Source organism: Rosa rugosa, chromosome 1, assembly GCF_958449725.1.
Source record: "Rosa rugosa chromosome 1, drRosRugo1.1, whole genome shotgun sequence".
Classification (NCBI taxonomy): Eukaryota; Viridiplantae; Streptophyta; class Magnoliopsida; order Rosales; family Rosaceae; genus Rosa; species Rosa rugosa.
The window spans coordinates 12,862,081-12,878,250 of record NC_084820.1 but is presented as its reverse complement, the minus strand read 5'-3'; the positions used below and the strand labels follow the sequence as shown (position 1 = coordinate 12,878,250).

The following is a 16,170-nucleotide window of genomic DNA, read 5'->3' as shown; positions in this document are numbered from 1 at the left end:
TAGCCAACCTCGACAAACGAGTGGCATCCACAACTTCCACAACGGGTGGAACAGGCAGCTCCACATTCGATGCCTCGACATCATTCTCAAACATCTCCTCAACATGAGGAAGAATCCTGCCCCTACCTTGGGCCCTACCCCTGCCTCTGGGTCTACCTCGACCCCTAGCTTTGTGTCCTTGTGAATCCATCACCCAAGGAGCATAGCAACATGTGGTTAACACTTGTACAACTCCCAACACAAGCACAAGTCAATGCTATCATCAAATCAACCGCAACACTACGTCAGAGGATACAATTCTATCCCCTAAGTAAACAAGAGTTAAATCTAAAGGCACTCATTCCTCGAAAGATTATAACTTCTAGAAGCTACTCTAAGCTCCTACACTTTGTTCACTGAGCCAACACTACCCTGAAGACTCGCATTCCAACACTCACTGCATACCCAATGACTATATCAATACCGAAGAGCATCGGATGGGGATCCGCTGCAGACGGGCCATCACTCGAGGAGTATTGATTGTCACCAAATATGCACCTTACGCTCTGATACCAAACTGTCACGCCCCTGATTTTTAACACAATTAAAAATCGATATATAACCCCATAATTATATATGCGTGATCGTTCAGCCATCAATACAAAATACCTAGAAACTTTTTCCCTTTCAAACTACATACATATTGATGCCCTGAACCCACAATGTCAATATTGACGCGCCCACAGAGTCATATATAACATAAGCTTACGAATTAAATTGGCAACACAATATAAAACGTAACTGCTCCTCAGAGTTTTACTACACAACGGAAGTCATAACAATGGCAAAGCCAACCAATTTGCTTCCTACCTGTTCTGCTGCCAACAAGCTACCTCAGCTTCAGCCACGATTACCCTGACCTGCAGGATTAACCCCTACACCGTTTGAATAGTGCACCGGGTTGTCACACAACAAACCCGGTAAGTTTTGCAAGCCCGTATGAGTAACTCAAAACAACTCACACCAAATCACGGGATAAAAGCGCGCACAACTCATGCCAAACACGAGGAAAACCTTTCGACTCGAGAATAAGGAAAACATACCATGCTTCCCAAAACAATACTCTTTTCCCAAAAGAAAACCACGAAAGTCACACCGTGACAAAATCATATAAATCGTTAACCTAACAATTCAAATATGATAAATCGATCCAACCTGGACAAAACACATCAAATCGGTCCAACCTGAACAAAACACATAAGCAAACACATAAGCACATCAATCATACCTATCGCTAACCTAACAAATAGCATATGATTCATTTAGTCCAACCTGGACAAAATACGTACCCAGTAATCGTAAGTAACCTACTTAGATCCATGAGGTACCATGGCAGACAGACTAGAGCTCTAACTGAATATATTGTAACCTGTCACCTCGGCCAAGGTTCAACCTTACGATATACATTGCCTGAGGATGCAACCTGCAACCCCGGATCCTTAGGCCAACCTGACCCTCAGATCAAAACATTAAACGAGTCGCACCAGACCCCAAATGTCAAATCAAATCAAACGGAGACATCACAACCTGTGACTCTCACATCCTCAGACCACCGGTCATCGAATCAAAACGTTAAATCAAATCAAAAGGAGAAATCACAACCTGTGACTCTCACATCCTCAGATCACCGGTCGTCGGATCAAAACATTAAATCAAATCAAAAGGAGAAATCAAAACCTGTGACTCTCACATCCTCAGACCACCGGTCGTCGGATCAAAGCATTAAATCAAATCAAAAGGAGAAATCACAACCTGTGACTCTCACATCCTCAGACCACCGGTCGTCAGATCAAAACATTAAATCAACCCAAAAGGAGAAATCACAACCTGTGACTCTCACATCCTCAAAACACTTTTCAAAACAATAGAAATACCATTTCCCACCATTTTTTTTCCGAAAAGCCACAACCCAAAACAATAAAACGCATCAATTCATGCATATTGTTTTCATCAATCCACAACCCACCAAAACATATATATTTTACGTAAATATATATATACGTAGTCATTCACTCAGGAATACCACTAATACATGAATACATATGTATATATATATATATATATATATATATATATATATATATATATATATATATATATATATATCCCATAATATATATATGTACACACATAGTCATCCACTCAGAAATGCCACTAATACCACCTATAGTTCATTTTGAAAGCTAATCAAAATCAACCAATTTAAATCCATTCATAATTGAACCTTGTGAGATTACTCACCTTGAAACTCCCGCTACGTCTTCAATACAGAACAAGGCAGCCAAACCACCCAAATTAGCTGTCCAACACTACAAAAAAAAATTGCAATAGCCACGGCGCCTTGCCGTAGCGAAAAGCTATTTTGCCGTAGCAAAAAAGCATTTGCGACGGCTCTGCGACGGCAAAGCTTCCGTCGCCGTTGGTGGCGTCGCCAATGTCTTTTGCCACGGCATTTTGCCGTAGCAGACCACTTTTGCGACGGCAAAGAGTTTTGCGACACTTACTCTGCGACGGTTTCATGCTACCCCTAATGCCGTTGCCATTACAAAATTTGCTACGGCAAATTTCCGTCGCAGCATAATTAATATTGTGATAAATATATTACTTGCCGCCAAAAAATTTTCCTACCAAATTTGTTTCCCGCCTAAAATTTTTCCTGCCAAATTTGCTTCCCGCTAATTTTTCAATAGCAAATTTTGCTACGGTCTCGTTGCCGTAGCTTCATGTGGTATATAAAAATATATTCTTGGCTACGGTAATTCACCGATGCTAGTAGCCAACCAGCAACTTTTTTTTTTAACAAAACCTGTATTTTTGCAACATCCAAAAATGAGATAATAATATCAATACACAACACATATTGTTGATTAACTCATCTATTTCATAGCAATGTAATTAAGTTGCTGCATTCATCCAAATATGTAATTAGAAGAAATACAAAGTTATGCCCAAAACCAAGCACCTAATGAAGACAACCAAGAGTAACACTTAACAAAAATTCCAATATTGCACTATCAGAATATGAACATATTGAAACTCAGTCCATTGCTCTATCATCACAGCTTGAATCTGGATTCCCTTCTTCTCCTACAGATTCCCTCCGAATTTCATGGTCACTAGTTGCATCCGGAACCTAAGACATCAAAAAAAAAAAAAAAATTGATATATCATGTATGGCTTTGCATATCACCCTTTTTCAATGTCACACCATAACCCAATTTCAATAATGAACATCGCAGGTTGCAATGATTGACTTATGGCAAAAGGGAGATTTCACATACTGCTTATATAAACTTGAATCTCCGAACGGGTAGACCAGCATTCGCGGCAGTATCCTGAGCATAGTTTTCTATTTAGTTGATATTACTGATTTCAGAACTTTATATAATCAGTAATTTATATATTCAAGACCTCAAACATATATAAATTCCTCATCCAACACATCCAGCACTAAATCAATTATCCATGGCATCTACCCCAAGTAAATAAGCACTAAGCAGAATACGTAACAACTGATATTATAACTAATGACATACTTCAAAAATATAAACAGAAAGGCTAGTAAAAACAGAAACAAAATGAAGAAATTATACCATGAAATTAGATTGCTAGCAAGGTAAATATGCAGTAACCCAACTTTATATAACAGAATTCTCGTACAAGTCAACCTTTAGATAACCATTGTCTTTTCCTTGTTTTCTTCCACACCAGAATTGTTTACCACTACCTGTTGAGGAACCCCCCAAAAAAAAAAAAAAAAAAAAAGGAAAGAAGAAATGCTTAATCACCACACAGAAAACAGAAAAAGTACAATTATAATAGAATCAACCACTAAACCTGAACCAAAGTATTACAATTAAGGAGTTACAATAGCCCATGGACAACGTATTAAAAAAAGAGATTATACAGACATTAGCCCATCGACATGAAAAAGAAAAAAACTGTGCAATTTGGGAAACCAAATTAGTTAAATGGAGAATAACAGAGGGGTTACCTGGAACCATAATTGCTCAAATACCTGCAAATTTCAAAGAAAACCACAGGAAAAAATCAATTAGGTAGGAAACTCCATGGTATCTGAGAACTTCTTCCCAGGTTCACATAAGCAAGAACATAATATCAGATACCTCACTTGTAAGTGTCAGATCTGACCCAGCCTCATGATAGTCAGATAGTCATATCCAAAACAACTTGAGAGAATCTATTGTTGCAGCAGATAGTGAGGAGAAAAACAACAGAAGAAGCAGAATCATTAGCAAAATTACACAACCAACAGATGCATACAGCTGCTATAAGACATTAAGAGCTTAATTCGAAAAGAAGGGTTATGGGTGCCAATCACTACTAGAAATATGCCCTATGGCCACAGCCATAATTTCATGGCCATTGATGGTATTAGGGACAGATTCTTGTACCTATTGGTCTTTAGCCACAGATTTCCTGTCCGAGACGATTTGTACTGACTCCCAATGCTGCTGAACAATTTACACAAACTCCTCCATTGACTGCTGTTACTTCTCCCTTGCATCAAATTGTTCACATAACCCTGCAAAAACAATTTCTCTGCATTAGAAGAATAACATGTTCAGAAACAATCACAAGTTCCCTATATTGAGCAGTCAACAATAGAAGAAAATGCAGAATAACATATCCAAGTACTTACATGTATTACCAGCACAGGATATTTCACCAGAGGGAATTTATCAATGTTCTGCACATTAAATAAAAATCAGGTTAGGGACACATACACAGGCTTCAATATTATCTAGATAAAGTAATTTGATAATACTCATCAGCTAAAGGACATCACCATGTGGATATCAAACCAACAACTGCACTTCACAGAATACATAGAGGATAATCGAGCTGGTGACTGAGTCACTTTACCTGAAATATCAAATATTTATAACGTAAGCATTAAATCAGACAAGGATTTGACTCTAAAGCTAGATACCTTTAACAGTACACAAGGCTCTTCAGAATCTCCATATGATATACATCCTCCTTCAATTGTTTTACACAAGATATCATGCAGATCATATGATAGATTTCATAAAGCACTGTCCTCAATTATCTACAGGAATGACTATAAAGACCATAAAGAAGCTCTTAAGGAATCAACATGAAATGAGCCACTGATCAAGTACATACACGGTAAGTTGTCCAATTTCCCTCAATAACAACTTGGATTTCAGCACCATGCCACCTATCCTTGTTTTCCCGTTTTTCATGTATATGAACATGAGGAATGTTCCTGAAAGTTGAAAGAAACACCATGTAATAGTCAACAAGAGCTTAAACTATATTCCTTTACTGCCAAAGTCAAAATCATCAGAGATCCCTGGTACAAATAAATGGTACAATGGTATAAACAGTACAACCACATACGGACCTATGTGATAGATATAATATTCAGGACCGTGTACCATATTTAAGTCATACCGATGAATATCTATATCCAGTCTGCAGAAAGAATTATAACTTTGGCCCTTCATTGATGAAGAGATATCTATAGGAAGCCCTGTACTCATCTTCGACCAAATTAATGCCTGCATAAGTGAACATATCTTATCAAATTTGCTTCAATACCAAAAGGATCAAGTAGGTAAGCACATTAACCCGATTATACACCAGATCTCCCTATGCGTACCATCTTTGCACCTAGACCAAACTTTCCACGTGTCTGCTTCAAGCCATATTTTGTCCCAGACAGTGCTGTATGAAACCATATATATACAGAATAATTAGAAATTAATATACAGAGATGTCTATGGAGCACTGTATATATGAACCAAATCCAAAACCGAGTGGAAAGCAGAAATTAATTTTCTAACACATCATCAGATACCTGATTTTGTATGCTTATCTCAATCCATGATGCAAAACCAAGATACCCACTTTCAAAGCCATATAATCAAATGGCCCAGGAGAGAAAATTAGAACAGGAAGAATTAATTGTCGAGATTTTGTTCATCTTCCTCCGTTGAAAACTGCGAATTGCAAATCAAACGTATCAATTAAAGTTTGAAAGGGTTGAAATTTCATACCAACGAAGAGCGATTTAGGGCTAGATGTGAGAGAGGCTGAGAGAGAAGGTTTTGGGGGTTTTCTTTTGGTTCGGAAAGATCTGGTTTCAGTCTTCAGAGCAGCCGCGCGCGCAGAGAGAAAGAGAGAGCAAGAGCTACTGAGCGATGAAGAAGCTGAAGCCGCCAGTTCCGATCTGGTTCTGAGCCGCTGAGACAAAGTGATATGTATAAGAGAGAGAGAGAGCGACAACAACTGAGCCGCTGAGCGAGAGAGAGAGAGGACTGAGCGGAGAGACTGAGCACGGAGGACCAGCGACGGGAAGTTCCGATCCGATCTGCTTCAGAGAGATCGACAACAGAGAGAAAGAGAAAGAGGGATGCGGTAGAGAACAGGGATTGAGAGAAATAGGCTAGGGTTTTTTTTATGAGAAAATAGATTTAATTCTCTTATTAGGCTCGTAGTTGTTCTCTAGTTGCGACGGCATTTTAGATGCAGTCGCCAATTATTAGAAGTCTGCGACTGCAAACGTTCGCCGAAGATAAATATTAAAGTTTGGCTATCCCATTGCTACGGCGTAGCAACTCAGTCGCAAGTTTTACTACGGCGTAATTTTGCCGAAGCAAAAAGTCAATTTTTTGCGACGGCAAAAGGGTGCCGACGCAAAACGGGGTAGCCGTTGCAATTATTTTTTGTAGTGCAAAGAATACCTCGTCACGTACCTAAGGAATTTCAGCTCTGATTCAGTCAACGAATCACAAGGAATAACGTTCGAAACCCTAAATCGAACCAAATTTCCCAAAGTGACTCCAAATGAGGCAAAACCACATCTGAGACCACCGAATGTCTCCGGAATACTTCTACGATCGATATGTCAAAATCACAAGTCGATCGGATGCTCAAACCCTTACGGATTGAATCATCAAACGGTCCGAAACCGTAAAAATCATAACATATTCATACGAACTCCAAAATATGCGTATTATATATCAAAACGCTCGTATCGACGAGTAGAAAACATATAATACCAGAAACAACCCCATACATGGCCGGAACACCGCCGGAACACCGCCACAGGCAGTGGCGCACCACCGCCGGCCAAAACTCAATATTTCACAAAACTCCAAACATCAAAGTTCTTCATCTAAGCATGCTTGTGAATTTTCATAACTAGCTCGAAGTCAGAAAACAAGCATAAAGGGTCGAAAACTACCTCACAAGCCGTGAACAGTAATCCAATCTGAGTTGAACCAAGTTTTACGTGAATCGATCCAAACAACCACCAAGGATCGATCAAGGAGGCTGCTCTGAGCTCCCTAAGCTCAACTTGAAGCCCCGCCGACGTCGGAGATCGGAGAACCGATCGGGTCCGAAAACACCCAACTGTGCCGCCTTCTACCGCCGCCACCACCAAGAATCGATGCTAGAGAACACCACAGGGATGACCAGACGGAGGAAACGATCCTATTTGGAAAGTTTCGTCGTCGGAGACCGCCGTAGTTCGCCAGAAAAGCCGGGTCGAGTCGGCCGGATAATTTCGTTTCTGAAGGTGCAGCCGAGAGAGAAGAGAGAGAAGGGATATCAGTCTCCGGAAATGGAAACCAAATGAAAATAGTAAATTTCCCATTCGGGAAACTTCTATTTATACCAAAATGGAAATTCCTTCCAATGGCCATAACTTTCTCATACGAACTCCGATTCTCGTATTCCACATGTCCACGAACTCGTATCGACGCGCTCTACAACTTTCGTGAATGAAGTTTTCGGAGAATCTCAACGTATCAATAGTCAACCTTGAACCCCTCCCTAAATCCACACTTTTCGAATACTAATTCATCCGAAACACTTCCGCTCCGTCCATGAGCCACGAAACCGTCCAATAACCACAATTTAAATTTCGGAAAATCCTCAGAAAATAAATACGAATTTCCGGGGCATCACACTGGTTCTTCCTCCAAGATGCACAAACCTATGGTTCTTCGTCATACAAATATGTAGGCATCAGGGGAAGCTGACAAGCAGCTTGTATTGGTACCGAATGCAGAACAGTCTCCTTTGAAGCGGGGAAGACCTACCTCTCATTTTGCCTCTCCAAAGAAACTAAAGCTCATGCTTGGGGAGCTTGCAGTTAGCAACAATGGTTCACCTGCACTGACAAAGAAGGTGAAAATGCATGCAGCCTCAATCAAGCTTTCTACCAGATCGTTGGGACTAGTAGAAACACCGGGTGGAATGGTTGTTCCTGCGTAAGTGATGCTGCCTAGGGAGTTGTTCCAAATGACTCCACTATCAAGAAGAAAAGGGGAAGGCCATTAGGGTCTAGGAACAAGAATCCTCCTGAGTCAAAGAAACAAGTCTCTGCTGAAGATGTTATTTCCTATCTTCACTCGGAAAAGCCTGCTAGCCCTAGCTTGGAGGGCAAAGAAAAGATGTAGCCTTTGCGTTATGTTGCCTATTACTATGCTTAGGTTCATAGTAAATAGGCTCACTACAAATAAGTGAGCATGACATGTCGATACTAGTACAAAATCGAAAATAGATAACGGTTCTGCACCGTTGTCTGAAAAAATATATTTTCGTTGTCTAGGTGAGTGTTGTCTTTTAACACTTCACTCCACAACGGTACTTCACTGATGTTGAACTTAATAAAGTACAACTTCTTTTATTCAGAAATCGTTGTAGATATACTTAGCACATACCGTTAGCACTAAATACACCGTTGTGTATTTAATTATTCAATAACGGTTTTCACTTAGATACCGATGCCGGTAATAGAATTAACACATCACTTTTGGTCTTCAACAACTTTCATACACAACAATTGTTACCAAAAAAATGTTGACTTCGAGGATTGTATACATCGGTTTCTAGTTGAAAAGTATTTTCCAACTTCATTAGACAACAGTTTCTCATCAAAAACGTTGGTGTTGAGAAACTGTTACATCGGTTTCTAAATTGACAACGTTGTCGGTGATGATAAAGATAGTAAATTACAACGATTTCTAGAATAAATCCATTGTCTACTAGCCAAAGAGACGACGATTTTTTTTCAACCATGATCTAGTGCATCAATTCAGGAAATTGAAATGAAATTGCAATATATTAATATATAGAGAAGTACTTCAAGTAATCACATTTACAATATGCTTTCTCAGTTGAAATTTTTTGAGTAAAGTTTGCAAAAAGTAAAAGAAACCTAAATAGTACTAGCTGTCATAAAGATACTTAGCTCTCATATAAAGGAAAAGGTAAATTTTGCAACAAATTAAAGAAGTTTCACTAGGTACGTAGTTAAACCATAGAACTAAGGAGTCTAAAGATACTTGTCGCTAACGAATTATGCCCACTCATCACGGACTTCATCGATTTCTTCTTGAAGGTATGTGGTCTTCAAAGTTCCTTCCCACTATGAAGAAAAAAGAAAAAGAAAATTATTAAACATTGGAGCATAAAATCATATGCAATTAGTCACCAGTCTGCTAAATAAAAAAAAGTATTGTAAAATTCAATTGTGAATGCACACATCGGTCATGTAATTCACTAAAAATTGAATAGAAGGAACCTGTTCACATGCTAAATATAATGAATTACTTCTGAATATATAAATGAAACATAATGCAAAATACTCACGCAAGATGCATTAATCATGCAATAGTTACCTAAAAAACAATCAAGTCATGCCATAAGTTACAATCTCAAACTAAAAACCTTGAAGCTAAACTAAATTTCTTTTAAGGACATAATGCAGCAAGATGGAGTACCAATCCAGGCCAAGCAACCAATTGAAGCTACCAAATGATCATGCTAGCAAACGTTGAATAACTTAAATAATGAATATACCTTAGCTAGTACACCTTGAATATCTTCAAGGATTAGGTCCCTCTTAAAGCGCATGATGTAATAGCCACATTCTTTGTTTGTCGGTTGTTTTAGAGCACCCTAGAGGACGTGTAACAGGAATCTATTAATACCCCAAAATCAACACATCTGAATTTCATTTAATAAGGCATATTCTAAATTAAAACATACCATCAGGACTTTCCATAGTGGAGTTTTACGTCCTTGCTTATTCCTTTGCCGATTGAATATATTAATTGCACTTCAAAAAAAATAACAAACATGAATCACACATGCTAATTTAATGAGATGCAGGATAGGAAGTGCATGAAATTTTTAACTTAGCTAAGGCTCACAACAAGCTAAGGTCCTAATTTTCGATATATCTTTTGACAAATCAAAATAGCTAACTCCCTCTATACGCAGTTCCAGAGCTACAATTTTTCATAATAAACCTCACTGGTCAAATCAAGAAATTAATGTAAACTATTAGAGGTGGTAAGTAAGATAAGTGTAGACTTCATTCTGGGTAGAACCTTTATAATCAGCTAGTTAAGGTATAAGCTAAGTAGAGTAGTCTCTAGCTGCATGCTATATTGTCTGGTTGTCTTGTTGCCTTGTATTATTATCAATGTATGAATCATATATAATCTCCCAATCAACTCACGTATATACCCAGGGAATAATCAGAAAACTGAATCTCAAGATTTTGAATGTGAAGTTAGAAATAACTTACTCATTCACAACATGTTTCCATTCACTATCAATTATGCTCTGATAAAATGAGTCAACAAAATAGATCGTCTCCTTCACTGGATGGACAATCGTTAACATCCAATGATCACTACATAACAAAACTCCTTATATTAATGAACTTCATATATGACTAGTGATTTATAAAAGTAGTATTGTTAATAAATAAAGCATGTTTCTCTATTTCTTACCCGGAGTTGTAAGGGATAAAGAACATCTGATCACTTTGTGCTCCTTTGAATCGGTCTGCTAGCTTACGGGATCTTACAAAACTTGTCCCACACCATGGAGCAGAGATTACAGCAGGATCAACAAAAGTAACAGAGCCTACCATGTCTAACTCTTCAAGCACAGTATATAAGTACCTACAATGTTTCAAATTCAAATAAGAGGATCTCCATAAACAAACTACAAAATAATAGATGAAGAACAAACATTCAAGTTAAATTCTATACACCCCCCTCCCCCACCCCCCCCCCCCCCCCCCACACACACACACACACATATATATGGATGGTACAGATCACCTCATATAAATTACTATGCAAGTGGCTGATAATTTCTCCATGCCTCCAAGCTGTAAGATATCTTCATTCAAGATGTGAGTGGGTCGAGGTCAGTTTTGTTCCCTCAATCTATCACATTTCGTTTATCGTCAATGCAAAGTGGTTGAAAAAAGAAAGATTAAACCTGAATCTACATAGCCTAAGCAACTTATCTGTGTAATGCATTCATGATCAAGCACCAAATAAAGTCTAAATGTTGCTGCTGTCCTTTTAAATTTTGCATGCCTCCCGCACCACATCCATCTCATTACAACTGTAAATCATGTATAAATGAGCATAGGATATAGGAATTAAATTCATGACACAACACAAGAAGGCAGTGTAGTTGACCAATAAAAGTGGCCAAAATTCAAGGCCAAGTTAACGACTTGAAGGAAGGAACACTAAGTGATAAATTTTTGTTGAGTGTGGCATCATATTCTCTCGTGCCTGTGATAATAATATGTATGTCCCCATGCTCTTCATATTGTTGGTCCCTCTGGCTATTTGGAATCATAGTGACCAAAAAAATAAAATATAAAAATAAAAAGAAAAAAAAAGAAAAAGAAAGAGAAAAAAAAATTGGTGACTTTGGCATCCAATTGAATTAGAATAGCATTTATCATATAGAAACGACTCAATGAAACCTTGTATTATCAAATAACATGATTACCGTAAAGTTGAATATTGGTGCATAGGCAGTCAATTCTTTTCTTACATCCTTTGACGAACATTTTAATTTCTCCTGTCATTGTTACGTTTATGTTCCCTTTGAAGAAGATGTGATCTTGCATCCCTAGGCTGAAGCTATTGCTAACAATCCATGATCTAATGCTAGTATATTAGTTCACAATTATGACTACATTACCTGCATTATTACATATAGGTATTACTGATAAGCTATTACATTTTTCCCTCTGAATTTGCTTCTTTGTTGACTCTTATTCTAGGATTACAAGCAGCAAATTGGATCTTTATACACATACCATTAATTGGACATAAAAAACAAAGACATCAACTACTATTAACATCATTTCTAAGGGCCATTTCCAAAACATTCAGCATGCTCAGTGGAAGATCAACATCAAGAATAGACACAACTTAGGTCAAACAACTAAATTTTACTGTTTTTATTCAGAAGCCTTATAAACTAAAACAAAGGAATACCTTCTTTTATCAACAAGTAGGGGACTTCTGTTCTACCAAAAAATTAAAAGTAGAGGACTTGAAATTGATATATGATCTTAATAACAAGGACATGTATTAGGATATGGAAAACCCTACCAAAAGAGAATTTCAGAAATAGATATTGAATAGATGTCAATCAACTTTTCTTTTCCTTGTTTTTGTCTAACAATTAAGCCACTGCTACTAACTTGTATGATACATATATAGTCAAAATAAGTGATTCCAGAATCCTAAACTAACCCATTGGCATCCCCAAATCGTAAACCCCACAAAGAATAAACTACATTAGGATATCAAGACACGGACAAAAGCCCCATGGTAGCTAACATGATACCACTATTGCACTCAAGGCCAAACTTAATGTCCCAAGAACTCATTTCAGCTTAGTAGTCCAAAACCCAAGTTAAACTTACTATACATACTAAGACCTGCCCCAACCAAGAGGACAATCAATCTCTACAAAATTCCAAGAACCAATAAAGTTCATTCTTTATGAACTTATATAACTTTTATCATGGCCAAGAAATATTCATCTATATACACTATGACAGACAATATTCCTCAAGCAATGACAATGCAGTATTCAGTTTTACATTAAACAGTCATATCATGGTGGCATTTCAACAATCCTCGTGGCAGTAACAGCAAGATAAGCCTGTAGTTATAGACAAAAATAAATTATGCTTAAAAGAAATTCTCTACAGCAATAAGCATGGACATACATACATACATACATACATACATACATACATATATATATATATATATATATATATATATATATATATATATATATATATATATATATATATAATCTGAAATCTGGTCTAATAAGTATCATACATATGACTTATGAGTTATGAGGGAAGTCAATTACCTGAAAATTAAGTTTATCATTGCAAGAACAGAAACTATTGAGTTTAAAATATCAAGTTATCAACTCCTCTTTTAAGGTACCTTCATAATACACAGTCACACACAATTTTTTTTTTTTTTTTTTAAACCTTGGTACTAGTACAATCCAGTAAGAAAGCAGAGTATTATTAACTACAAACTCTGACGGGCAGAGCTGAACTATTACCCTAAACCCTAAAGATACTGCTTTTGCTTAATATTACTGCAAAAATAGTAGCGACACCGGAACACTTCAAAATGCTACAGGACAGTCAAAATCAATGACAATTATTTCAGGAAACAGAAGACTAATTTCCAATTCTAACATAGAACTTGAACAACAGCATATATCAAAAACCGCCCTAACAACAAAAGAACAATTACAGTCCCGCATCCCCCAATCCTAACCAAGCAAATATCAAATGAGGAGTCCCTGGTAGACTAGGCCCAAATCTTACTTCTGATATGAAATGTATGAAGTGCAAACCTCAAGCAAGCCAATATAGCATCTTACAAACACACAACCAAAGAACACAAGGACAATAAGAAATCTGAAAGCAATTGCAACAGTTCAAGAAAATATGTCCAGACACAATGCCTAAGGCTAAGAAAACAATCAAAAGAAAAACTTATGAAAAAGAAAAAACAGTAAACAGTCATCAAAGCATCAAAATTGAATTACAAACTCTAAACATACATACCCAATCCCATATTAGCCTTCAATTGAAACACAATTACTTGGGAGAACTTTTTGATTTAGACGAGAGGAAATATTTATTTTTTCCCCCTAACTGACAGACAAGAGGGGCATAAAGAGTAGTGTGTTTGATCGTGTTTAGAAACGGGGAACGGAAAAAAGGGAGGGAATTAAACTGATGTGGAGGGAAAATTTCAGTGTGTATATATATATATATATATAAGTTTGCCTCCCATTTCATCAGAATTCAGAAACCAATTGACCCAAAAAAAATTGAGAAACCAAAAATTCTTACCACAATTAGGGAGGTCTTGCAGGCCAGTGGTTGACCTTCCATGGCCATTCCTCGAACATTAGATAACGAATTCCCAATCTCAACCATGAACCCATCCTTCTCCTTAATGACGTCGTCCAATTGATTCTTCATCTCATCCTTCTACTGCGAATCCTCATTTTTGCTCTATTAGCTTCGGCCAATTTCGCCGCGACATCTTGATAATTGGCTTTGGAAAGCTCTTCCTTCTCAGGCAAAGCCTTGTCTCTATGCCTCCCGCACTCGTCGCTCTTCTTAATCTAAACTTGCAGTTCGATATCAAATTCTTGCCATCGCGCCTAAGCTACAGTAAGGCTGCTAGGCGGCAACTAAACTACTAAAGCATAATAATTATGCCTATCTTTTCTTCTTAAGTGGCCAGATGAAGGCCTAATTAATTAAAACATGCCTTATTTTTTACTTTTTTTGGTGGATCGAAAGGCCAGCTAAAGCATAATTAAACGCAATAGTATGGGATCTTTTTTTTTTTTTAATGATAGCTTGGGATCGATCTTGTTGCCATCTTGTTTCTCACTTCCTCAATTTGATGAATTAGAATAAAATTCTTTGAATAAATTAATTTTTAATGGTGGATCAACACTTTTAATATTTACAAATTGATGATGGTTTTGACCGTACCGTTGTATAAGTTAAATTAACGTTTTTAACCAAGGGACCAACACTTTTAATATTTTTAGATTGATAACGGTTTTGACGGTACCGTTGTATAAGTTCAATTCACAAATTTCTACCAAGGGGCCAACACTTTGTTACTATCTATAGATAACAGTTTCGACCACACCGTTGTACAAGTAAAATGAGAAAATTTCTAACCAAGAGACCAACACTTTTTCAATATCTATAGATAACGGTTTTGACTATACCGTTGTAAAAAAAAAACCACAACATTTTTTATTAAACCGTTATCTAGGTAACGTTGTCTATTTTCGATTTTGTATCACCGCGAATGAATGATCTAGCCTATGTATCACCGTGGTATGTATTTGCATCACAACTTCTTGACTATCTGTACATGGTAGCGGAATGATATGTAATGATCATTCTGGCCTTACCGTATTAATCAAATCTATATAATTATTTTGTCAAAAAAAAAAAAGAGTTTCTTTTCCTAAACTCTTAAATATCTAAACTAAATGAGGCCTTAAATTGCTAACCTTCAATAAAGAAATACAAAATCATGATATTAAAGTTGGTCGAATTTAAGACAAAAACTTCTTCTTCTAGAGCATATACATTTTCCATATATATCATGCCTAATCCTAATCCTAATACTATAAATTCGAGAGAAAAAATATTAAAACCTTCCCAAAAGAATAAGTGAACTATTTTCTAAATTAGAAAAGAGAGTTTCTATTGGGACCTCCAAATCTGCTCACTTGACCTCACTCTATTATGAATTATTAAATGACATATATAACCTACTGTAAAATGACTATTAAGGACAATAATTATACCAAAAAAATGGTTATATTTACTTTCTCTAGACTTTCCAATTCAATAATATTAGATTGCATTCTTTATTATTTTCCCTATCTATTTTCATTTTTCAATTTCCCTACATACTCATTAAAGCATTTCTATATATATATATATATATATATATATATATATATATATATATATATATATATTTATTAAGAAATAAAATTATGATTAAGATAACAAAATAAATAGTATTATGCCCTAAATCTAAATCTATCCATTATATTTGTAAAAAGAAGAAGAAGAAAAAAAGAGCTAGCAAATAAAAATAAATAAATAACTATTTAAATAATTAATCATGAGGTACAGAAAATAGAGAAACATTAAGAAAAAATGATTAATCTTTATTTTTTTTTAACAGCTAAAAAAGAAAAAGT

At 36.5% G+C, this 16,170-nt stretch overlaps 1 protein-coding gene and 1 long non-coding RNA gene across 4 annotated transcripts; both read right to left on the bottom strand.

Annotated features, from left to right (window-relative positions):
• Positions 1-2,897: 2,897 nt before the first annotated feature.
• LOC133727271 (uncharacterized) lies at positions 2,898-6,547 on the bottom strand. 3 transcript variants are annotated; one of them, XR_009855082.1, is made up of 12 exons: positions 5,888-6,547; positions 5,690-5,754; positions 5,482-5,588; positions 5,191-5,293; positions 4,850-4,926; positions 4,703-4,750; positions 4,455-4,602; positions 4,167-4,240; positions 4,034-4,057; positions 3,633-3,766; positions 3,321-3,374; positions 2,898-3,172 (listed from the first exon to the last, which is right to left on the bottom strand). It is a non-coding gene; the product is annotated as an uncharacterized LOC133727271 (long non-coding RNA). The 3 variants fall into 3 exon arrangements; XR_009855081.1 differs by having other exon boundaries at positions 4,455-4,585; XR_009855083.1 differs by having other exon boundaries at positions 4,172-4,240; positions 4,455-4,585.
• A 3,162-nt stretch (positions 6,548-9,709) lies between these two features.
• On the bottom strand, positions 9,710-11,426 carry LOC133742138 (uncharacterized). The gene is made up of 4 exons (XM_062169823.1): positions 11,181-11,426; positions 10,845-11,018; positions 10,637-10,744; positions 9,710-10,162 (listed from the first exon to the last, which is right to left on the bottom strand). The coding sequence occupies exons 1-4, from the start codon at positions 11,219-11,221 to the stop codon at positions 10,042-10,044; spliced, it is 444 nt and encodes a 147-aa protein (XP_062025807.1). The 5' UTR covers positions 11,222-11,426; the 3' UTR covers positions 9,710-10,041.
• Positions 11,427-16,170: the final 4,744 nt, after the last annotated feature.

Coding starts and splice junctions, on each gene's coding strand:
- LOC133742138 (XM_062169823.1), bottom strand. CDS start 11,221: ATGGAGAAATTATCAGCCACTTGCATAGTAATTTATATGAG. Junction 11,019..11,180: donor TGCATAGTAATTTATATGAG/GTGATCTGTACC, acceptor GAAACATTGTAG/GTACTTATATACTGTGCTTG. Junction 10,163..10,636: donor TGGAAACATGTTGTGAATGA/GTAAGTTATTTC, acceptor TTTTTTTTGAAG/TGCAATTAATATATTCAATC.